Here is a 24,965-nt window from a genome sequence, read left to right as displayed (position 1 = left end):
CCTCTTAGAAAGCACTGTCCTCCAGACTAGAAGGACATGCTCAGGGTGTCTGCCGCAGGTAGCAGAGGGTTTGTATAACTCACCCCACTCACTCCGCTCACGTCCCTGGTGAGCCACGGCAGCATATGAAACAGCTGTCTGGACAAGGAAAGGATGTGCCCCGCAGTCACTGAGTGGGGCAGGACTCAGGCCACACCTTGGCCTCCATCACCTTCCAAAGGACTCACTGCACTGCCAAGGTGTCCTTTCCTTTGGCTAACATACCCTGGGCCTGGAGTGTGGGCTTCCATGTTCCTCTGACTTACAAGACGAGTGTGCAGTCTCACTAACATGAGATGCTAACAAGGCATTTAGCCAAGATTCAGAAGTTTCCCAGCCCTCTTGACCCAGCGGAGACTCTGTGGAGCTCTACATCCAGCAAAAAAAAATATAATCCCAGGTTGTCATTCAGGAAAAGGTGATTTCAATTACGGAAGAGAAATCTCTCTACCCTGTTGTTCAGTCACTGAGTTGTGTCCAACTCTTTGTGACCCCCTGGACTGCAACACAACATGCTTCCCTGTCCTTCACCATCTCCAGAAGTTTGCGCAAACTCATGTCCATTGAGTCGATGATGCCATCCAACCATTTCATCCTCTGCTGCCCTCTTCTCCTGCCCTCAATCTTTCCCAGCATTGGGGTCCTATCTAAATAGGTGGCTGGCTCTTTGCATCAGGTGGCCAAGGTACTGGAGCTTCAGCTTCAGCAATCAGTCCTTCTAATGAATATTCAGGGTTGATTTCCTTTGGGATTGACTGGTTTGATCTTGTGGTCCAAGGGACTCTCAAGAGTCTTCTCCAGCACAATTAAAAGCAATCAATTCTTTGGCACTCAGCCTTCTTTATACCCTGATAAGCTGATAAAATTCACCCAATGTCAGTGTCCCAGAACATCCCAAACCCTGTCCTCATTATTTCCTGTACACTCCGGGATTTTACTCATGCACAGCAATTCCTACATTGATGTCGCTTTGGCCAGTGTTCCCAGGGATGGGGGGAGCCTGGTGGGCTGCCGTCTATGGGGTCGCACAGAGTCGGACACGGCTGAAGTGACTTAGCAGCAGCAGCAGGAACACTCAGCCACACAATGATTATCTCCACATAGTTCAAATGGTTTTTAATGCCACGCCTTCCGACATCTTTCCCATCATATCGGGTATCACAGGGTGCAGAGAAGCCGTGAGTCAGCCCTCCATAGCTGCCCCACGGAGTTCACCCGAGAAGAAGACTCAGCAACTCTTCAGGCCTTGGAGTGGTGTGGCAGAGGCTCACTTAAGCAGACTCGGGGGCTGTCGCATCCTAACGATCACCTCGCACTTGGTCCGGAACTGAACTTCCATGGGGAACACATGGCCCGGCCAGAGAAGGCATCTGGCCCAGAGCGGGAAGTGACGACACAGGGCCTTCAGACTCTGCCCGAGCCGCGGACAGAGCGCGAGGAAGACCGCGGACCCCGCCCCTGCTCACACTGACAGCTGTGACGTCAGCACGCCACGGCCGTGCGTGGGATGTGCCCAAGCGGCCTGCGTGCTGATGCTAGAGTCCTCCGCGTGCTGATGCTAGAGTCCTGCGTGCACACACCAGCAAGGCCAGTAGGAATGTGGTTCCGCCCTCTCAAGGCCGTCTGTCCAAATAAAGAGAGTGTTTTGTTTGTGGTGTGGATGAAGTAGCTCCGGCAACTGCGGGCCCGGCCACACCTGTTCCCGACTGCCAGGCCCAGCACGGAGAGTTGGCATGGGGAGACAGCGAGGTCTGGAGTGACCAGCAAGCCCGGAAAAGGAGGGGTTTTGGAATACTTGCCCCCTGGAATGAGAACTCTTCGTTTTGAAAACGTGACCTCTAACCACTAGAAAGCTCGATAAATTCGATCCAGTTTAACTCAGTAAATGACTACCTGCATGGTTCCATGTCAAATACAGTACAGAAAAATCCTGGCTGCCCCCAAAACCCAGTGATCAGAGCACATTTTCCTAATGTCTCTATAGAATAGTCTGTAAGTTTCCATTTCCAATTCTAAGAGTATTGCCTATTAAAATATCTGGGGGTGGAAATAGTAGACAACTGAAAAATTTTTTAAATTTGTCTCTAACACTCAGGCATATGGATGATTTATTAAAACCCCATAATTGCTTTAAAAGATGTGTCTCATGGTGGAAATTGCTACTAGACAGTAAGTTTCAGGTATTCCTGAGAATATCACTTTTACTGTCCAAACTGATTTTTTAAAAAAAGTAGTTTAAAAAAATCTCATCCAATGGAATACCTCCTTGTGTTCTTAGGAAATAAACGGCCATGCACAAACAGTAAATAATTGGTCTGTGAAGGAAATTACAAGTCAGATTTGAAGTCTTCTTGTAACTATCTGGTTGAGTGGCTTTCAGGACCGGGCTCCTGGAACACACTGACTCCTCCCTTTCGCATAAAGTCCTCAGCCAAGAGGACCTCAGCCCCATACCCAATGCAGCCAGAGAGCCACTGAAGAGAGAAACCCTACTGGTCAAATATTAATCAGATGCTTCATCTTTCTTCAGAGTCCTCAACCAAACTAATTCTTTAGATACACAATTTTCTCAAACAAATTATAAAATGGAAAAAAAATGACCAACAGTTTTTTCAAGAGCACTGCATACACACACACACACACACACAATTCTCTAATAAGATGAAACCCAGGATCACAGTATCTCTGAGTTTAAAACAATCATGTTGCCCATAATGTAACCACTGGACTACTGCTGGTTCATATTCCCTTTATGGAGAAAGGTTTAAGAAGATGGAAAAGCAAAGAAGAAGAAAGAAAGGTTTACACATTTTAGTAGAGGGAGATTATTTCTGGGAGGATCACGGGGAAATATACACCATAACTAGACCTTTGAATGAAGTGAGAGTAGAGTGTGATTTGGGTGAGAAAATATATTTGGTGAAGAAGATGCTCAGTTTTAAGGCATATAAGAGATTCCAGTTCAGTTCAGTCACTCAGTTGTGTCTGACTCTTGCAACCCCATGGACTTCAGCACGCCAGGCTTCCCTGTCCATCACCAACTCCCTGACACAGCTCAAACTCATGTCCATTCAATCAGTGATGCCATCCAACCATCTCATCCTCTGTTGTCCCCTTCTCTTCCTATATTCAATCTTTCCCAGCATCAGAGTCTTTTCCAATGAGTCAGTTCTTCCCATCAGATGGCCAAAGTATTGGAGTTTCAGCTTCAGCATTAGTCCTTCCAATGAATATTCAGGACTGATTTCCTTTAGGATGGACTGGTTGGATCTTCTGGCAGTCCAAGGGACTCTCAAGAGTCTTCTCCAGTTCAAAAGCATCAATTCTTCAGCACTCAACTTTCATTATAATCCAACTTTCAATCCATACATGACTACTGGAAAAACCACAGCTTTGACTAGATAGACCTTTGCCAGCAAAGAAATGTCTCTGCTTTTTAATATGCTGTCTAGGTTGGTCATAGCTTTTCTTCCAAGGAGCAAGCGTCTTTTAACTTCATGGCTGCAGTTACCATCTGCAGTGATTTTGGAGCCCAAGAAAATAAAGTCTCTCACTGTTTCCATTGTTTCCCCATCTACTTGCATCCCTATGAAGTGATGGGACCAGATGCCATGATCTTAGTTTTTTGAACACTGAGTTTTAAGCCAACATTTTCATTCTCCTCTTTCACTTTCATCAAGAGGCTCTTTAGTTCCTCTTCACTTTCTGCCATAAGGGTGGTGTCATCTGCATATCTGAGGTTATTGATATTTCTCCTAGCAATCTTGATTCCAGCTTGTGCTTCATCCACCCTGGCATTTCACATGATGTACTCTGCATACAGATTTCTCAGGTCAGGTGGTCTGGTATTCCTATCCCTTAAAGAATTTTCCACAGTTTGTTGTGATTTGCACAGTCAAAGGCTTTGGCGTAATCACTAAAGCAGAAATAGATGTTTTTCTGGAACTCTCCTTGCTTTTTCTATGATTCAATGGATGTTGGCAATTTGATCCCTGCTTCTTCTGCCTTTTCTAAATCCAGCTTGAACATCTGGAATTTCATGGCTCACATACTGTTGAAGCCTGGCTTGGAGAATTTTGAGCATTACTTCGCCAGTGTGTGAGATGAGTGCAACTGTGCCGGAGTTTGAACATTCTTTGGCATTGCCCTTCTTTGGGGTTGGAACGAAAACTGACCTTTTTCAATCCTGTAGCCACTGGTAAGTCTTCCAAATTTGCTGGCATATTGAGCGCAGCACTTTCACAGCATCATCTTTTAATATCTGAATAAGGGATTTGGTCTAATGGAATTATGAAGTATAGAGAGATTATCAGTTGTGAGATCTAAGTCAAAGAAGCCAGACACAGTGTGATTCCACAGACATGAAATGTCCAGAAGAGGAAACTCACAGGGACAGAAAGTGGACTGGTGGTTACCAGAGCTAGAGGAGAGAGAAGGGGAGGGGAGGATGAGGTTTCTTTGTAATAAGATAAAAAATATATATATTCTGTAATCAGATACTGCTGATCTTTGTCCAGCTCTGGAAATGTACTCAAAACACTGCATGACACACTTCAAAATTGTACATTTTGTGGTATGTAAACTATATTCCACATATTTACAGTTATTTTTAAAATCATGAGCTCAGATGGGTAAATCTGGGCCCTTGATAAAGGCTCCCTGAAGACTCAGTGAAGAGAACAGTTGAAATAAGAGATGAATAGAAAGACAGAATAGGTTACATAGGGCCCCTGTCCCCAGGGTGGGCTTTGGTCTCATTTGTTGTTGTTGTTGTTGTTGTTTCGTGGGGTTTTTAAAGCTTATTGAGCAGAGATTACTCTTCTTATTCCCTGTGCAAAATTAAGTATAATTTTTATACAAACATAATGCTCAAAGAAGCCATTTTGTTAACTGACCATTGGTTAAGTGATTCTGGGCAGCAACATGAATTGTCTTTGCAGCAACTACAAAGGCCGCTGAGCCGCCCAGCCTGTCCCGCCCTCCACGGCCACTACAGTCTCAGGTGAGGCCCCTGGACCTTCTCATGTGATCCTGCAACACAGCAAAGGCAGGTCCAGCTGGGTCTTGTTAGTGCTCAGTTGTGTCCGACTTTGACCTCATGGACTGTAGCCCACCAGGCTCCTCTGTCCATGGGATTTCCCAGGCAAGAATACTGGAGTGGGTTGCCATTTCCTCCTCCACAGTTGGCTCTTAGGCTGAAGTTTGTCTAAATTCCTAGAATTCTTATGTTTACAAAAAGATATTGCACTTGTGTTTTCAGGTTAGTGCTCTGAATTTTAATTCCTGATGAAGAGAAAAAGTGTTAAAAATCACAAAAAGTCTTAAAACTCACAAAACTCACCTATTCGGTTATTTTTCTATTTGTACTATTTGTATGATAATTTCAGTGGCACTTAGAAGGACTGGTGGACTTCCCTGGTGGCTCAGATGGTAAAGCGTCTGCCTACAATGCAGGAGACCCGGGTTCGATCCTTGCATCTGGAAGATGCTCTGGAGAAGGAAATGGCAACCCACTCCAGTACTCTTGCCTGGAAAATCCCATGGATGGAGGAATCTGGTAGGCTACAGTCCATGGGGTCGCCAAGAGTCGGACACAACTGAGCGACTTCACTTAGAAGGTGACTATTTTAGTTTAAAATAGCTATTTTATTTTAAATGCAGGTTTTACAGAGAAGGTGCTTAGATAACACATATGAACCACAGTTATGAAAATGGAAGGAAGATGTAAAAAAATTGATTTTCACCTGAGATAAATAAATCATGAGGGTTTGTAATATCGTAATGGGCTATCTTCTTAGGCACACACAAGAGGCTTCACAAACATCCAGATGTTATAGACAGACGTGTCAACACACCCATTTTACACGTGGAACTTTAACAGGACAAGGGAGATTAAAAGGCTCTTATAGCAGAGCTTTCCTGCCTATTGTCTTCATTCACAGAACCTGGATACAATGAGCAAATGGAAAACACAAAGTCCCTGGAAATGTGTGTGCCACCTAGGCAGTACTCAGGAAATACTCTATGTGCATATTAGCATATTACTAACTCCTAGAAGTCTCACCTCTGAAACCAGAACTGGAAAATACAAAGACCTATTCCACAGCTAGAAATCACAGCCTTCACACTGGACGTACCTGCAGCGATGTAGGCGCCTCCCCCGGCTTTGTAGAGAAGGTGGCTGGTGAAGGGTGCTGCGCAGATGATCAGAAAGCTTGCAGTCACTACAGCGACCACCCCCAGAAGCATCAGGACTGCCCAGAAGCCACGGTAAACTACAGGTCCCAGGAGAAAAGGAGAAAAGTAAGGCACGCTTAGATTGTGAACACGGCAGACTGTCGCACAGTAAGTTTCTCTCTTCTGCATGTTTCTAATTTCAGCCCCAGCACTGCTGGGCAGCCTCCCAGGCAGTGGTCCTGAGTTATCTTTGAAATGAAGCCTCACCAGATGACTTTGGATTCAATGATGCCGAACTTCTATCAACACAAGCTTGGTATTTACACCACGCGCAAGCTTAACATACTCTGGGAGCTCTTTTTCTGACCAGCTTATCCATTTAGAAATGGGAACACTCAGAGTTCTATAAAGACTCCTCTTGAGCAAGTTCCCAGATGGGTCACACACAGGAGTTTACACCAAATGGACAAAGACATAAAAAGGCATTCACATCCACAAACACTGCCTCTTACTTCCTGCCCAGATGATGCTTGTACTGCAGTGATCCCTGAGAAGCTGGTAACAGTCCCCCAAGTTTCCTAACCAAAAAGTGGGCTCTTATTTAGATTGTGACTCTATTGGAAAATAGTCTTAAGGTAATAAAAATGACAAGCAAAGCCAAAAAAAAAAGGTTTGTAAAGACTGAGACTTAAAATAAGATATTTTTAAGACTTAAAGAAAGATTTGAAAAGTTATAGTGGTCTCTTAGTCAAGGGTCAGTAAGTCTGAATTAATAGATGCAGCTGGTGATAAACAGTAGATTTGGTGACATATAGTAATCGAATAAAGAGGAATTCTAATGACCATTTTTGAGTGGGATAATTACTGATCCACTAAACACATTTGTCATTTCCCAAAGGCTAAAACACAAAAACAAATTCCTACATGTGTAAATGAGGGAAAGCGTAGCACAACATACTGGGGAAATTATACTTTTTTATGAAAATACAGAAACTTCATAAGAAAGTAAAGAATGATTTTTCTCAAGAAGCGCACCTGGCAAAATATATATAAATCAGCTGGAATCTTTAAGAGGAAAGAGGATGGGAAGATGGAATATTGAGCAGAGGAGCCACTGTAGTTAAATAGGAAGAGGAAGTTTACATTTTGTGTAACTGGGTTTTGAAGGCAAGAACACAAGGGCAGGCTTTCACCTCACACGCCGATGCGCCTCGTGGGGCATGGCTGCTGGGTTGACTGTGTAAGGAGGCTCTCTGTGGTTGTATTCCAGCTCCGCAGGGCACAGGGCAGGAAAGTACTGGTCGACTTGACTGTGGGAAGTAAGAGGGAAGGCTTTGAGACAAACCTTTGCCTTCCCTGTCCGACCAGAGTTACTAGGTGACAGAGGAGCCTCACAGCTTACACTTTCATGCACCTCATTCACTGCACTATTAGGAGGTGGTTTGGTGGCAAGCGGGGTGTAAATGTCAACAAGCACTGGTCTGGGGAAAGTGGAGCATGACAAATGATAAAGCATAGTACAGTAGAGAAACACAGCTTTTGGAATCAGAGTGACCTGAGTATTCACCACTGACAGTTACTTAAACTTAGGTGTTAGTCACCCCACATCCTGTCCAGTGAGCTCAGGAAGTTAGCGACCCATTAGGACACCTTCTGTACACACAAAAAACCAATAATTTGTGGACCTAGCTTGACCATGCAGAGACAAGAATACTCGCCCGCTCAACCTCGAGGAGGAACTGCTAATGGAAGCATGACATCCATTCGAGAAAAACAAAGAAGCTCTTCTCCCCCTCCCCACTTCTCTCCTTTGACTATGAAACTGTAGCCCAGTAAGTTCCAGGGCACTGCATTTCTCACTTGTCTGCTTATAAACCTCACAACTAACCTTATTCTAAGAAATCACTTCTTGTCTATCCCTTTGCCTCTTGCTGGATTCTTTTCTGCACTGGGACTGACAGCTCTGGGTACCGGAGCTCTTTGGAGCCCTTAAAAGGACTCCTAACCATATCAGAGGGACTGCCAGAGAGAGAAAGCATCCAGTGAGGGTGAGAGCAAAAGAGAGCCGGAGGGAGATGGGGGGTAAACGCCCCCAAGAACTGCTGACCCTGAGACCTGCTACTTCCTGCCCTGGTTTGCTCTAGCACAACCGCCTGACTTTGGATTCTCAGTCCCTGGGAAAAGGCAGGAGCAACAGACTGGTACTTCTTGGAGGGGGTCCTGGCTGCCTGGAGAGTTGTGACCATACAGACACAGCTTCCAAGTGAACTTCCTTACGGCAGTCACCACAGTCTTTATTTCTGCCCGCGCTTCGGCGTTCCAAAGTGCGCAACTCTCAGCCTATTTCAGAATTTCTTGGAACTTCCTGTTTCTTAGCTAATTATATTACCTACTTTGCATATGTGGCACTCTTCGATTCCAGAATGGAAATGTTCAGTTGTAATGAAGAATCGTCTCGGAATTGGGTAGTTCCTTCACTGTCTGAAGTAAAACTGAGGCAATCCGAGACTTTTCAACATGAAGTGAATTACGTTGCATGTGTTTTGAGAGATTACTGTGTGACTCCGATAGAACACAGTTTTCTAAACCAGAAAGCACTATCCTTAAAATAAGTTTATAGGAAGGATTGAAAACATACATGGACAGTAGTTACATGCAATAAAGAATCAAAAATATTTGTTACTACTATTATTTTTACATGCTTTGTAATAAAATGCTCTTGTCAACAATGTAGTCAATATTTAAAAGATATGTATTAACCTCATGGGTCTAGGATAGGGCAAGCTTTCAGTTCTAGTACATAGACACCAAAAAGTTTAAAGTATGTTCTTGTTTGGTTAGTGATTTATATACTGTTTAAGACTCCCAGATCTTGAATGTATCTCTGAGAACACTCGATCTGTTTCCTTGTTCTTAATAGGAGCCCATGAAAACTGCAAGTTCTGTCTCTGAAAGCTCTGAACTGTGCCAAGTGAAAACATCTCTAAAAATCCATTTCTACCATTAAATACAACCCAAAGCTCAACTTAAATAATATTGAATTTCTATTAATTCCTTAGAACTTAGAAGCAAGATATACAATATGAATAGATTTACATGTGATCTACATCATCACAATTTGGATTAATTAAAGGAAAGCTTCATCTGAATCACTGAGAGGCCAGAATTAACTACTGTTTTCAAAGAAATGAAGTTGTTAATTCTAAATAATTGGTGAACTAACCTAACAAAGTGGTCCTTGGTTGGGTGTTGTAATGAGGAGGAGGATGAATCATTAACAACAGCCGTTGTTGTTAAATAACTAACAACAGACGAAATGGTTCTCCTGAAGTACTCAGTTTATTTTCCTGAATCGATTAAACTTTCACCCTTACAGTATTACTTTCACGGGCTTCCCTGGTGGTTCAGATGGTAAAGAATCCACCTGCTAGTGCAGGAGACTCAGGTTTAATCCCTGGGTAGGGAAGATCCCCTGGAGAAGGAAATGGCAACTCATTCCAGTATGCTTGCCTGGACAATCCCATGGACAGAGGAGCCTGGCGGGCTACAGTCCACTGGGCCGCAAAGTCGGACACGACTGAGCAACTTAACACACACACATCATTCCTGTAGATGGACAGAGAATGAACTGGCAGGAGAAAGGACAGACCAAGGCAAACAAGTGAAGCAGTTACTAGAGCCTCCGGGCGGGGGGCTGTGGCTGGGTGGGGAGAGGGGAGGGCAGCAGAAGTACCCTGAGCTTTAGTGATTCTGCTGTTGGGGCGGTGAGAGTCCAGCAGGACAAAGGCTGTCTTCATGGCTATGGTCTGTACGCCGCACAGGCTGTTCCGTTAAGGTACCAAGACACCTGGACTGGCTTTTGTAATACTTTAATTTACACAACAAACCCTCTTTCATACAGAGCGCAGAGACGGGAAAGTCAATCCAAATGACGATTCCAAATCTATAGTGTTTTGATTAATTACTCTGTTGTGTCTATAAAAATGTAAATATTGTCTTCGCAGTTTCAAGATAAACTTCAGTGGTGTTCCCTTTTCAAAGCTTGCGATCTTGCCTCAGACACCTCATGAAGCTAGTTCAGAAAGCCGGTCCTGTGTTTCGACACATCCTGGGGCACAGACTGTGGAGTGCTATAAGCCGTTCTAAAATGAAGCCAAAACAAAGCACTACCACCCCCTCCCCTGTCCTCGTCGGCAAACGAGGGCCCGCGGCATATGCTGCGGTAGCTTCGGGCAGGCCGCTTCTGCTGCTCAGGCCAGCAAGCCGGCCCTGCATCTCCACACACCGCTTGCCTTGGCGACGTCGGGTCTAAAAATACAGAGATGCCGGCACCGGAGCGGAAAGACAGGCTGCCCGGCGCGGCCGTGTCTGAGCGCCACAGCAGAGGACGTGCCAAGTCACGTGCTCTGCCCAGGCCGTGGATTCTCAGGACAAAGAGAACCATTTACTTTCCTCTTGTAAGCCTGGCTGCGAAGGAACAGCTGAGAGGCAGAAGGTGCCTCGGAGGGCGGGGCCCCTGCCACCCCACCGGCGGCGTTTGTGACCTTGGGAAAGGCCCTGACGCCGAGGAGCGTGGCTTCTCTCACCGGTAGAGCTGGGGCACACCCACGGTCGTTAGTCACTGTCTGGGCTGCCCTTCTGGCATCCTCAAGGTCGTAGTAGGGAAGAAGGCAAGGTTCTCAGAAGCCAGGTGAAGGACATCAGAACAGGCCACCCCCACACATGCCAGGCTGGTACCAGGGTTACTGTGAGCTGGGGTCAAATGGGGACCAATGCACACAGAATCAACACACGCTGGTAGGAGTTTTTATTGTCTGACGGGAGGAAGGAGAAACTTCGGAGAAATGAGGACCTCCAGAGGAGGAGTTTTACGGCCACGAAAAAGACAGCAAGTCAGCATAAGGATGGGTCTTCAAACCTACCAAACAAACCTACCAAAACAAACCATGTCTTCTGTTAGTTTCTCTCATATATTTCTCCTGGTCACTTTCCCACAATTTAAAACCCAGGCTCAAATTTCTTCTTCCTTTGTCTTGTCACACCTCCATGTTCATCACTCTGCTAAAAGATATGTAAGTTCCCAGGACTATCAGCTTCTTCAGGTCTCGCCTTTCTACGAAGGCCTCCGTGCGCACACATAATCATCAAGCTTTCCTCTGTCAGTCCGTCTCTTCTGTCTCTATACTGTGATAATACTGACAGCCATCCTACCACGCCCTTAAGAAGACTGAAAGAGCAGATGCAGGTCAGCGTGGAGTGGAGCCTGGCCTCACACTCTGTCAGAGTTCCCAAAGCCTGCCCATCACTGGACAGCACTCTGCACTGTCCTTCTTGACATTCCCACATCCACTTCTGGCCGGGGCCCTCCTGCAGGGCAAAGACGCAGTCTGGCCCATCTTTCCTACTCTAGGGAAAGCTTTATACCTGACATGCAATGGATGCTCAACAAAATGCGAATAAGCGGATGATTGCTAACTTATCACTCAGTCCCCACTGAAATCTCAATATATACATACAGTCAAGGTTGCTGAGATGTTTAATGACCATGGGAAAGAACGAAGCACACTCATTCACAATGGCAACCACTCGATGGTCTTGGCCTCTGATCACGACGACTGGAGGGGGCCATTATCACTGGAATCACTCCTGGGGAGAAGCGGGCACAGGAAGAGCAGAGCTGAGCATTCAAGTGGGGAGATGTGAACACCTAGATGCTGGGAGCACCAAGGATTGTGTCACTGTCCTTCCTACACTCCTCAACACCCAGTGCACAGAAATGATCAAGAACACTGGGAACTTCTGTAGGTGACCCTGCCAAACTCTAACAATGCTAGCAGAGAGACAGATTTCGTCATTAATGGATTCCCTCTTAAAAAGTCAGGTCTATTCCTGAGACGACCTGCTGTCCTTCATATTGAGCCAGAAAAGGAACAATCTTAGGATCCCTTTACTCACATACTTTTTAAACATTAAATATGAACCTGTTTACCCAAAGCTTTGGGCAGACAATTGAAACAAGTATAGCAAATCCTTGTTTATTTGATGGTGAATATTCTGTTGTAAGTTTCTTAGGACCCCTGAGCCCAAATCTTTCAGATGATTTGCCTCCAAAACTCCGTAATACCCTAGACACACATTTCTCTGAGGAATTTTATGGGTTTTTGTCACAAATGTACATCCAGGAATCTTTCTCTAAGGGAGTTGACTCAAAAGTAGTTTCTCTACTTCTTTCTCAGAAAAGTTAGTTTAGGAATTGCACAGCGCTAAAATGATTTGATATTTCTCCTCTATTTTTCTCATAAAACACCAACAAAAGAAGCGATTAACAACTGAATTAAATTCCACTTTTTCCTTCACCCACGCTCAAACACGGACTGAGAAATCTACTGTGTACCAGGCACTGTGCTAGATAAGTACAGACTGGTGATATGCCATGAAGAATGTCCAACATGTGCTACCAAGCAGTCTGCTGGGAGTGAAAGCCACAGTCAGATGACTGCAGCTATGCCAAGTGCCAGGGCAGGACCCCGTGGTACACCGCCCAGGAATAAAGAAGGGCACGTGACCCAGTCTTGGCATATGACAGAAGGTTCCTTGGAGGAATTACTTCTTAAATGGGAGCGCAGGAATACAGGAAATGGAGGCAGAGAGCAGAAAGCATGAACAAAAATCAAGGAAGAAAGAGCTGTGTGCAGGGAGCTTAGTATGTGAGCACAGAGAGGGAAAGCTTTGGTGCTGGGGAAATGGTGAGAGAGAGAGAGGCAGGAGGGACGTCACAAGGGTCCTTGTAGAATACAGCTGTTCACCAGGAGAACACTTCGGCCCACATTACATGAAACTTTCCCTACAAACAATACAAAAAATCATTGCTAAATTAAAACAGGTGTTTTATCCACATAGAGCTTTAATCTATCAATAATCACACCATTGGCAAAAGGTTTGCAGTCTGGTTTTGGGTGGGGGGGTGTTGTTCAGAGAGAAAGAGAAACAAAGGAAGTAAAACACATACTCCCTTCTCTTTATTTTATACATTTACATTTTCTTGATTTTTTTTTAAAGGGTAAAATACTTAGAGATAAAGGCACCCCAAAAGATCTAACAATACTTCATGGAAACTAGCCTGTCTATGAGTAAAATGTAATGGCAAGAGACCTTATCAAGGACTTGTAATAACAAAAGGGAGTTCAAAAGTTTCTAGGAAGAAAATAAAGGAATAGAGTTGAGAGTACCCGTTGGCTACTGCGGTGCGAGGGCCCTGCAGGCAAGCAGGGCCGGTCCCCGTCAGCGAACACCTTGGAAGAGTAGCTGGCCAGCCTGGAACCCAGACCTGCACGGTTTGGGATGTGAACCCCCAAGGGAGGAGTGCTAGCTCGCAGGTGTGAAATGACTGTCTCCTGGGGACAGACAAGATGGCTTGTGTCCCTAGCAGGGCAAGCCTGCCTCATTCACTCCAAAACAAACTCTCACACTGCTTATTCACCAACAGAGTCACAATTTTTCCACTGGTCTTTGCTGTTCAAAGTCAGCATTCACCAAAGACCTAAACCCCTCTCCCCATCTCTCACTGACTAGGCCTCTTCTGGGGCTCAGTCTGAAGGAACAGGGCAGATATGCCTATCGGCACCCCTGAGTCTTCACCGACTTATCTTCTATTTGCTGCATGCTTTGAGAAGTGATCACTATCCAGCTTCCCTGGTTTTCTGTTTGTTTCCTGATTAAAAAAAAAAAAAAAGTAGAGCAGTCTTAGGAGTCACTTCCAACTTCCCTGGTTAGAGCTTCAACAAGTGAATAGTCAATATTTCCCTTTGATAATCAACTGCATAGACTGAACTTCCAGCTCTCCACTAGAGAAGACCAGCCTGCCGAAACTGCACATTTTAGGCAGAAAACCATTGAAAAGATCAAACACAGCATTCCCATAGCTACTTTGTACATGATGTAGTGGGGGATCTGGTTTTATTTATTTATTTGCAGTGATAAGATACATCTTTGGAAGACTTCCCTCTGGAGCTCCTCAACACAACAAGCTATTAGGGCAAATGCCCTTCATATTGTGTCGCAACAGCTGTTGCTTTGGGAACAAGTTAACACTTGGCTTTCCACAAGACGTGTCATTTCCCTTAACAACACTAGATCGATGCTCTGTCACGGCCACAGGCAGTCCCGGAGCAATGGATCTGAGTCCTGGAAAAAGCACTTTATAAAAATCAGTCATGTTTTAAAATAACTACATTTAAAAATCACTTGAGTTTTATTTCTATAACCCCACACTTGTTTGTAAAGAGCAATAAAGAGTAAAAAAGAAAAGAAAAAAACTCACATTGAGTCACCATACCAAAACTAAATATACTAGAACTCACCAATTCTCTCCTAAATAACAAATAGATTTTGTTTTAAACAATATATTGCTTGTTAGAAAAATATGGCATAATTTCCCTTACAATGTTATCAAGAAGGCGACTACGGAAATGGAAGCAGCTCACTGCAGAGCTGAACTCTGAGTTGAGAAACCCAAATGCTCTAGGTTTCCTTGGCTTTGAAAAGGCAGCAATGAATTCTACTTGACAGTATGGTCTCAAGATCCAGGGAGGCAGTATTTGTAAAATAAAGTAGGTGGGTTTGTTCAATGACTGCCCATAATAGGAGCCTGTCACAGGAAATGGAATAAGTCATTTTGTTGTGATATTAAAGATTTTTATAACATTTTTCTTCTTATATATTTGTCAGCAGATTAGTAGGTTTTAATACGCAGAAACAAGATATATGGATCAGTGAACAACTCTGAAGCAATGGTGATGGTGTCTTTGAGCAATTAACAGCTGCAATAATTGATAAACTCACTGGATCTAATTAATCCCACATGTCAGCACTGAAATTTATCCAGCAAGACTTACATGCATCATTCATATACTCTCATTTAAAGGTAAAAGAAAGAAAAGAGAGATTACACAAAATGTGATGTATGTGTTAAAGGGGATATAGGGGTAGTGAGCCTGAGAAGAAATAAATCTAGATTGCAAAGCACGAGGTCAAGTTATTGTGGACAGCCTGCTCAATTCAAGGGTCAGACCTCCATCCACGCCTCACTCTACTTCGAGGTAGCATTTGGCCAAGCATATCACTCCCTTCTCTTAGAAAGCACTCTCTTTCTGGTTTGCAGAACACCATGCTCTCCTGGTTTTCTTCCTTCTTCCCTCGCTGCTCATCCCCAGTCTCCTCTGTGGGTCTCTCCTCTTCTTCCTGACTTCTGAACAACAGATCATCTTAGGGCTCTGACTTCAGACCGACCTCCTTTCTCTCTATCTCACTCTCCAAATGGTCTTATTTTTCTTCATGGTTTAAATACACCCCCAAGCAATGTCTCCCAAATGCACACTTTCTCCCCAAAGGGCCACTTTAACTCCAAACTCTGGGACCCCAAAGCCTACATAATATCTGCACTAGGTGTCCTGAACTCAACATGTCCGAAAACTACCCAAGCTTCCTCTTAGCAATCTATCTCAGCCTTCCCGACCACTAAAAATAACAGCTTCATCCCTCCAGTTGCTAAGAAAGTGTCCTCATTCACTCTGCTCTTTCCCTCACACCTCACACCAGGCCATCCGTGAATCCGGTCAGCTGTGCTTTCAGAATGTAACTAGATAAAGTGAACTTCTGCTTCCAGGAAGATGAAGCACACGTACCTTCCCCTATTGCTTCTTTTAGTCACCACGAAAATCCCTGGTGATCATCTATGAAACAAACAGAAGAGGCCGAAAGACGGGAGAGAAGAAGGCCGACTGGGAAACCTGGAGTCCAAGGAATGATGGGATGGTGAGTTCAGGTTTTATTTTCGCTCATTCATCCAATACTTAGAGCTCAGGGAGCCAACAACTGGCAAACAGCAAGGGCCACAGCAGCAGACCAGCCCCCTGCTGGGGTCGTGCCAAAGAGGGAAGGGAGGTGAGGCTTTTATCACCACCAGGCACTAACGTTCAGCGCATATGGAAAAGCAAGCAATCCAGAAATGCCAACATTTACAGTCAAAACACTTTCCAACAAAAACAGTTTGCTTTGATCCCTGGGTCGGGAAGATCCCCTGGAGAAGGAAATCCCATTGACAGAGGAGCCTGGTGGGCTACAGTCCTGGGGGTCACAAAAGAGTGGGACATGACTGAGCAACTAAACCACCACCACCACCAAAGAACCAGGTAAGGGACTGCCTATCAAAGCAAGAAACTTTTAGAAAATAACCACTTGACACAAGTCAAACACCACAGAGGGCTTCGCTGATGGTTCAGTGGTCAAGGACCCTCCTGCCAATGTAGGGGACACGGGTTCAGTTCCTGGCCCAGGAAGATTCCACATGGTGCCCGTTTACCACCACTACTGAGTCTGCACCCCAGAACCCACAAGCCACAAGTACTGACCCCGTGTGCTGCAACTATTAAAGCCCACGCACCCTGAAGCCCATGCTCTGCAATAAGAGAAGCCACCTCAGTGAGAAGCCTGCACATCACAACTAGAAAACAGCTGTCCGCTTGAGGCAACTAGAGAAAGCCCAAGCGCGGCAATGAAGATCCAATGCAGTCAAAAATAAAATAATTTAAAAAAAAAACACACAGAATAAATGTTGGCCCCAACCCCACTCTGATCAGCAAAGACCAAGAGGGGAGCCTAGTCTTTGACTCCCGAGAGGCTGTAGTAAGGTGCCCTCCCCCCTCCACTCACATGCAAAGATGCAGAAGACAAAGCTGAATGTGGGGTCAAGACTTTGATTTTCATAGAGTAACGGGGCCACCATTCACAGTGAAAGTGGAGACCACAAGGGGACCCTGGACTTCCACCCCTGCAACGTGGAAGTTAGACATCCCTCCCCCTGGGGCAATATGAGAGGAGGCCAGTAAAGATTTAGGAGTTTCCCCATCAACCATAGTAATGAGGACTCCTTTGCAAACCTATCATGTAAGTGGAAATCATAGTTAAAGTTGTAATGATTCAGTCCTGCCCCTCCTGGTCAGGATGGCATCAACAGAAGCATAGTGGGAAGCCAGAACTTTCACTATGCCCCAGAAGTACCAAGGAGGGCTCCTCCTTATGTCAACACAGTCTAAATGGGGAACCTGGAATTCCATCCCACCTGATTTTATTGAGGCAATGCCCACCCTTCTCCTGCAGGAGCAGTGTCAAAAAAGCAAAAAAAAAAAAAAAAAAAAAAACACCCAGACGATCTCGTGTTTACTAACATAATATGTCCAAATCCTTGGCTTCATTTTTTTTCATTGTTCTTTTTTATTTTTTAAATTGTGAAATATGATGACACATTTACAGGAGATTTGGAAAATACAGAACAAAGTTACATATAGTTTCACTATATATTACAATTGTTTTAAGTAGATAAATTAAGATTTCTTAGTTGGAGTTTCAATATCAAACTCTCAGAAGTTAACTGAATGAATGTACAGAGAAGTAGAAGAATACAGTATACCTGAAGAGCATTATGAACCAATTTGACATAATTAAGATTTATACAATTTTCACACAACAGTAGGATACAAATTCTATTCAACTTCCCATCGACTTTAAACTAGGAGACACTGGAATATATCCAGAGACTTAAGACCAGGTGCAGCAGACATTTAATTTCCAAATACATGGGATTTTGTAAAAGTATCTTTGATGTTAATCTCTCATTTCTCTGCAGTCACCCTCTGTGTTTTTTTTCAGTCTTCTAACTTTATTGAGGTTTTCAATGGCCCAGTCAAAGATCTGGCTTCATTTTTAAATGAGGTCATACCAAGAACCAGAAAAACTTCAACTTCAATGGGAAAGCTCACTCACTAGATGGCAATGAAGATAGAGATGTTAGAATCATCTAAGAAGGACTTTGAGCGAGTCATGATAAAAATGTCTTCAAAGTATATGCTTGACCCAAACTGAAGAGAAAACAAACGTTGCTGGCAAATAAATGAAAGATATAAAAAAGAACCAAAAGGAAAATTTAGAAATGAAAAATATAGTAGCCCCAAATAAAAATGCAGTGGATGATCTAGACAGTCAGATGGCGCAGAGAAGAGAGATACTCTGAGAACCTTCAGCTAGTTCAAGTGGAATGAAATTGTGAAAAATCCAAGTCACCCTTAGAAAGGCAGGATAAAGAAAAGAGAAACGAAAAACAGAGAGAACAAACAGGAAACGAAAATTAAAACGGCAGGGTTAAGATCAATAAGAACGTTAAGTATAAATAGGATGAAAACCAGTAAAAGTGTTAGGCGCTCAGTCATTCTAACTCTTGCGGCCCCATGGACTAGCCCGCCAGGCTCCTCTGTTCATGGAATTCTCCAGGCAAGGATACTGGAGTGGGTTGCCATTCCCTTCTCTAGCGGATCTTCCCGACCCAGGGATCAAACCTGGGTCTCCTAAGTTGCAGGCAGATTCTTTACCATCTGAGCCACCAGGGAAGCTCCGTACACTGTTAAGTGTAGACTTTGCCTTAATGTGTATGTACATAACAACAGAGTATTAAACCATGTGGGGCAAAAACTGAGAGAACTTAGAGGAGGATAAGAAGGATACACTGTTAAATTGGGAGACTTCAACACCTCTCTGTCAGAGTGGACAGATCCATCTGGCAGAAAATCAGAAAGGACACAGCCAGGCTCAACAAGGTCATCAATCAACCGGATACACAGTTGAAACCCTGGAACAACATGGGTTGGAACTGCATGGGTCCACTGATACGTGGAATTTTTCAATAAATATGCAGTTGTCCCTCCTAAGCCATCAGGTCCACATCCATGGATTCAATCCAGATGGGTTTACTGTTAAGTTCTACCAAATATTTAAAGAAGAAATTATGCCAGTTCTCTCTCTACAATATCCCAGAGGGAAAGAAGCAGATGTCATACGTTCTAACTCATTCTATGAGGCCAGTGTTATCCTAATATGAAAACCAGACGTTTATAGGGAAAGAAAACTGCTGGGGTCCAGCCCCAGTGGATCCAGGGAATTCGAAGCGGGGACGGAGTCGGCGTCCCAGGAAAGAACTTATTTGATTACAGATATAAAGAGAGATTAGAAAAGGATAGTGTAGTAGGAAATATTAGTGGAGAAAAGAGGCTGAATAACTTGGTTTACGTGGAAAACCAATAAAACTCCGAGACAAGGAGTTTGCACCACCTACGTAGGCCATAGGTGTCTTCCCATTCTCCCGAAGGAGTGGGGACACAAAGGCCTCCCTGGTCAGATCTTAGAAGCCCCAGCAAAATTAGTAGGCTTGGCAAGCCTCCACGCTCCAGATGGGAATTCAGCCAGAAAGTGAGAGAAAGAACAACATGAGGAGACCAGTCATTCCAGGAACTGATCTGTTTCTTTATTTTTCAGGTCCACTTTTATACTTTTAGTTATACATAGAGATAAATGTAAGAAACAGAGTCACGCAGGGTCAGCTGCTCCGACCTTTATCTAAAGACAGTGTTTTCAGCATACCTTTGTTCTTACAAGGATCTTACATTTGTTTTACGATATCTTCTGGTCTGGAGACTGATTAACATTTTATGGCCCCACCTTTCTTTCTATTGATAAAGGTTAATCGATCAGAAAACTTGTTTCCCCTTAAAATCTATTTTAGTCTTAAGATAGTGATAAAGTTACATTTTTATATAGCAAGGACACAATGATTTATAACAAAGAAAGAGGAGTACAGTGATCTATAACAAAAGAGAAAATTCATTAACTCAAAAGTCTAGTATTGCTAACATCAAAACTACTATATTTCTTTTTCTACATTCCAATTACATCGATTAACGTACTCCCAGGTGCCTAAGGATATGGAGGCCTGGCGGCAATCATTAACTCAGCAATGAAACCCTTCACCAACATGATTTTTATCTTTAGAAAAACCCTATGCTAAATAAGACTTTCAAAATACTCCAAACTCTCTGTGCTATTTATGGTTGAGAGGTTGTAAACAATCATGTACATAGTAGCAAGAGTGTGGATAATCCTGTCACACAAGCTAGTCTGCCAGCAGAGAGGTTTTTGGACTGAAACACCCTTGTCACGCTTAGGAGATTTATTAACTGGAGTCCTAAGTTAACTCGTTTTCAGAGAGAGGTGGTGGGGGATAGCCCCCCATATAATGTCAGAAGAGTGGGTGAAAAGCACAGTGCAGTAAGGCAGGCAGACTCTGGTTTTGGGGCAGATGCAGGAGCAGATCCAGCGAGGCTCCCTTAAGGCCCGACTCGCCTTTGCCTGTCGGGCCCCTTAACCTCATGACCTTTGCCACGGGCGGGACTCCTTGTGCTGGCTCCGGCAGAAAACTACATTCATTATCTCTCATGAACATAGACGCAGAAATCATCAACAAAATATTAGCTAACTGAATCCAACAATGCATGATTATACATGGTGATCAGGCAGACTTTATCCCAGGTATTCAAGGCACCTTCACCATACAGAAATCAGTTACTATAACCCATCACATCACCACATCAACAAGGCTAAAAAAGAAAAACCACATGATCATATCAGTAGACATAGAACAAATATTTGACAAAATCCAACACCAGTTCATGATAAAAACTCTCAGTAAACTAGGAATGAGGGGGAAATTCCTCAAGTCGATAATGTATATTTAGGAAACCCTATAAGCACACACAGACAGCTGATATCATTCTTAATGGCGAGAAACTGGAAAGTTTCCCACTAACTTCGGCAATAAGACAAGGATGTCTCCTCTCACCACTCATTTCAACTGCCCTGAAAATCCTAATTATGCTATTAGATAAGAAAAGGAAACAAAAGGTAAACATATGGAGAAGGAAGAAATAAAGCTGTCTTTGTAGATGATATGATTGTCTATGAAGAAAATCTGAAAGAATCCATAAAAAAAAAAAACTGTTGGAGTGATTATAACAAGGTTACAGGATACAAGGTTAATATACAAAAAAATATTTTTTTATTCCAGCAATAAACAAGTGGAACTTGAAATTAAAAACTTATAATTTACATTAGAGCCCTCCAAAATAAATATTTAGGTTTAAATCTAACAAAATATATATCAGATTTATATGAAGAAAACTATAAATCTGATGAACAAAAGAAAAGAATTAAGTAAAGGGAGAGATGTTCCATGTCTAGAGTAGTAAGATAACATTATCAGGCTGTCAGTTCTTTTTAACTGAATCTAGACATTCAGGTACCCCACTCCAGTACTCTTGCCTGGAAAGTCCCATGGACGGAGGAGCCTGGTGGGCTGCAGTCCATGGGGTCGCGAAGAGTCGGACACGACTGAGCGACTTCACTTTCACTTTTCACTTTCATGCATTGGAGAAGGAAATGGCAACCCACTCCAGTGTTCTTGCCTGGAGAATCCCAGGGACAGGGGAGCCTGGTGGGCTGCCGTCTATGGGGTCGCACAGAGTTGGACACGACTGAAGCGACTTAGCAGCAGCAGCAGACATTCAGTACAACTCCAGTCAAAATTCCAGCAGGTTATTTTGTAGATATAGACAATTGATTCTAAAGTTTATATGGAGAAGCAAAAGACCTAGAATAATACAACACTGAAGAAGAAAATCACCATGGGAGGACTGACACTACCCGGCTTCAAGACTTACCGGTGAAGCTACAGTAATCAAGATAGCGTGGTACTGGCAAAGGAGTAGACATACACAGATCAATGACAAAACAGAGAGCCTAGAAATAGACCCACAGAAGTATAACCACCTGACATCTGGCAAAGGAGCAGAGCAGAGAAAATGCTCCTGAAACAAGTGGACATCTACATGCAGGAAAAAAAGGAATCTAGAATCAGACTTTACATTCTTCACAAAAATTAACTAAAAATGGATCACAGACCTAAAAGTAAAATGTAAAACTATAAAATCTTTAAAAGATATTACAGGGAGAACCTTGGGTATGGTGATGACTTTTTAGATGTCCTTGAGTATAGTGGTGACTTTTTAGATACAACACCAAAGAAACAATCCATGAAAGAAATCATTGACAAGCTGGACTTCATTAAAATTAAAAGCATCTGCTCTGGAAAAGACAATGGCAAGAGAATGAAAAGACAAGCTACAGCTTGGAATAAAATATTTGCACAAGACAACTGATAAAAACACTGATCTGAAGTAGATAATGGACTGTTAAAACTCAACAATAAGAAAACAAACACCTTAAAAAAAAAATGGTCCAAAGACCTTGATAGACACCTCACATAACAGAGCTCATATCTCCTCCACCTCTGCAACCCCAGGCTCCTTAATCTCCAGGTTCCTTCCCTATCTTGCATTTCTCTGGACACCTGTCATCTTCCAACGTACTACAAAATTGGTTCCCTTTATGCCACTTTTTCTGCCTCCCCTCACTGGAATGGCAACCCCATGAGGGCAGGGATTTCCAACTCGTTTGTTCACTGTTGTTTCCCAGAACTTAGAAGAGTAAATACACAAGTGTTTGTTGAGTCCATATTAATCAACATTGTCACATAAATAGTAGCCAATCTTGGCCAGTACATGTGGTAATATTAACTCTCATGTACTAGGATGATGGGGATCATGACATTAATAATGAGCTTTATTTATGAAGTTCTTATTCTTGACCAGAAGCTGTACCAAATGCTTGATGTGGTCATACACACACACACACACACATGCACTCAGAGAGCAGAGAGCATTCCACTAGGGAGAAGCTAGGATGAACTGACATGCCTTGGGGATGACTTCTTTAGGGTCTTGTAAGTTAGTATAGCATATTAAGAATGACTGACATTTATTGAATACCAAAGACATGGCAACCGCTATGCTAAGCATTTGTACTATTCTCTCCTTCTATTTTAACCACAGCATGAGATTGATATTAAGCTTATCATCCTTTCACAGACAAGTGAGGTGAATCTGGGGGAGACCAGAGACAGGAAGTCACGGCTCCAGACAGTGAGCGCAGACTTGCGACCAAAAGCCCAGCTTGTAATGCCCACAGACCCTGTACCAAGAGCCAGTCCCTGTGCTGAGCACTCCAAACAGCATTTACCTAGGTCCCAAAAGAGGGGTCAGGAAACTGACAGTTTAGCTGGTGGCAGCCCCATTCAACTCAGAGCTGTCAACTCAAAACAGGCATCACCTTTTCTGTGCAGACTCCCCGTCACCATAGTTACTACTGAGGTCCCTCCACACACACTCTTTCTCCTTCTATTTCTCTCCGAGTATGTGACTGCTTTATTTTTTGCCTCCCACTGCAATGAAAGCCCCATGAGGGCAAGAATTTAGGGCTGGCTCTAGAGCACCCAGAACAGTGCCCAACATACAGCAAACACTCAATAACTTTTTTTTGCATCAAATCTACTTAATACTGTTTTCTCAAAAAAGGTCTGAAGCCTGAGGCAGAAGCGATGCTAGTTAAAGATAAAATTGAGGCCAAGGTGGTCTTCTTGCTCCTTTCTGGTTTAAATATCCAATACAAAAGAAGACAGAGGAAACTAAGCGTTATTTGGGTTCCAGACTTGGAATTGGACACAGAGTGTGGATAATACAGGTATAATTCTGAAGAGGAGCTTGGGCCCTGGGTCGGAATCTTGGGGATGAATGTCTAAAGTGTCCCAGTAGTTCTCATTGAGGTGGTTCTGTGCTCATCCAGATACCCCAGGACATTTGGCAATGGTTGGAGATGTTTTTGATGGTCACACCAAGAGGCACCTCTGATATCTAGTGGGTACAGACCAGAGATGCTGCTAAATGTCCTACAATGCACAGGACCGTCCTCCCACCACAGTCATCTGGCCCCAGTGTCCACGTGCCGAGGCTGAGAAACCCTGGTCCACGGTGCCAGGAGGTGTCCTTTCATTAGAGGGGGTTTCTACTTGTGCATGTAGCTGACAGCGTCACAGATATGACCGACACCCTCTGTCCAGGTTACATGCAGCGGGTCCTCTGGGAAGGGAGGCCAAGGTACACTGATGTAAACAACAAACAGTCCTGTTTAATAGGGGCTTCCCACATGGTGCAGTGGCGAAGAACGCACCTGCCGATGCAGGAGATGCAGATTCTATCGCTGGGTTTGATCCCTGGGGTGGGAAGATCTCCTGGAGGAGGGCATGGCAACCCACTCCAGTATTCTTGCTTGGAGAATCCCATGGACAGAAGAGCCTGGCGGGCTATAGTCCATGGGGTCACAGAGAGACAGACACAACCGAGCAACTGAGCATGGAACGTATTTCCAAATAACTAGGTACTTGACATTTGTGACCAGAAAAGAAAAAAAAGAGAGAAAGACTGAATTGTATTTTCTATTAAACTTTGCAGAGCATGCTTTTTTTCCCCTACACAACTAACACAGAGCAGAAGTATTTAAAACTATCTTGTCAATTTATGACAATGTCCAGAATCATTGTATGCAAACAAAAGAATTGGCAAATAAGATACGCTACACTAGCATACTGGAATTCCAAGTAGAATGGGGTGGGGTGGGGTGGGGAGGGGCGGCGAGACATTCCAATGAGATTAGTTTCCTCTGACATGTTGATCTGTCTCCTCAATTGTTTAAGCGTTTATATTGACCCTAGACTGAAACCTTAATTCAGTTGTTCACTGCTTCAAGCTGTCCGGTACAAGGGCATGCATTTTTATGGTTTAGTTTGCCCTGCAGAGTAAAGCGTGGGGCTGTTTTGCGGGGACCTGCAGCTTTCTAAGGAGAAGGCAATGGCACCCCACTCCAGTACTCTTGCCTGGAAAATCCCACGGATGGAGAAGCCTGGTAGGCTGCAGTCC

General features: G+C 43.8%; 1 protein-coding gene across 2 annotated transcripts in view; it reads right to left on the bottom strand.

The window, feature by feature from the left end:
* The window catches only part of TMEM182 (transmembrane protein 182), a 92,335-nt gene that overhangs the window by 54,582 nt on the left and 12,788 nt on the right, over positions 1 to 24,965 (bottom strand). For both annotated transcript variants that reach the window (XM_052649834.1, XM_052649832.1), the window contains exon 4: positions 6,177 to 6,314. In XM_052649834.1, coding sequence (XP_052505794.1) covers positions 6,177 to 6,314 — 138 coding nt within the window. The remainder of the gene's footprint in view (positions 1 to 6,176; positions 6,315 to 24,965) is intronic.

Source organism: Budorcas taxicolor, chromosome 11 (assembly GCF_023091745.1).
Source record: "Budorcas taxicolor isolate Tak-1 chromosome 11, Takin1.1, whole genome shotgun sequence".
Classification (NCBI taxonomy): Eukaryota; Metazoa; Chordata; class Mammalia; order Artiodactyla; family Bovidae; genus Budorcas; species Budorcas taxicolor.
The sequence above is the reverse complement of the archived record's forward strand: the minus strand, read 5'-3'. Positions and strand labels throughout refer to the sequence as shown.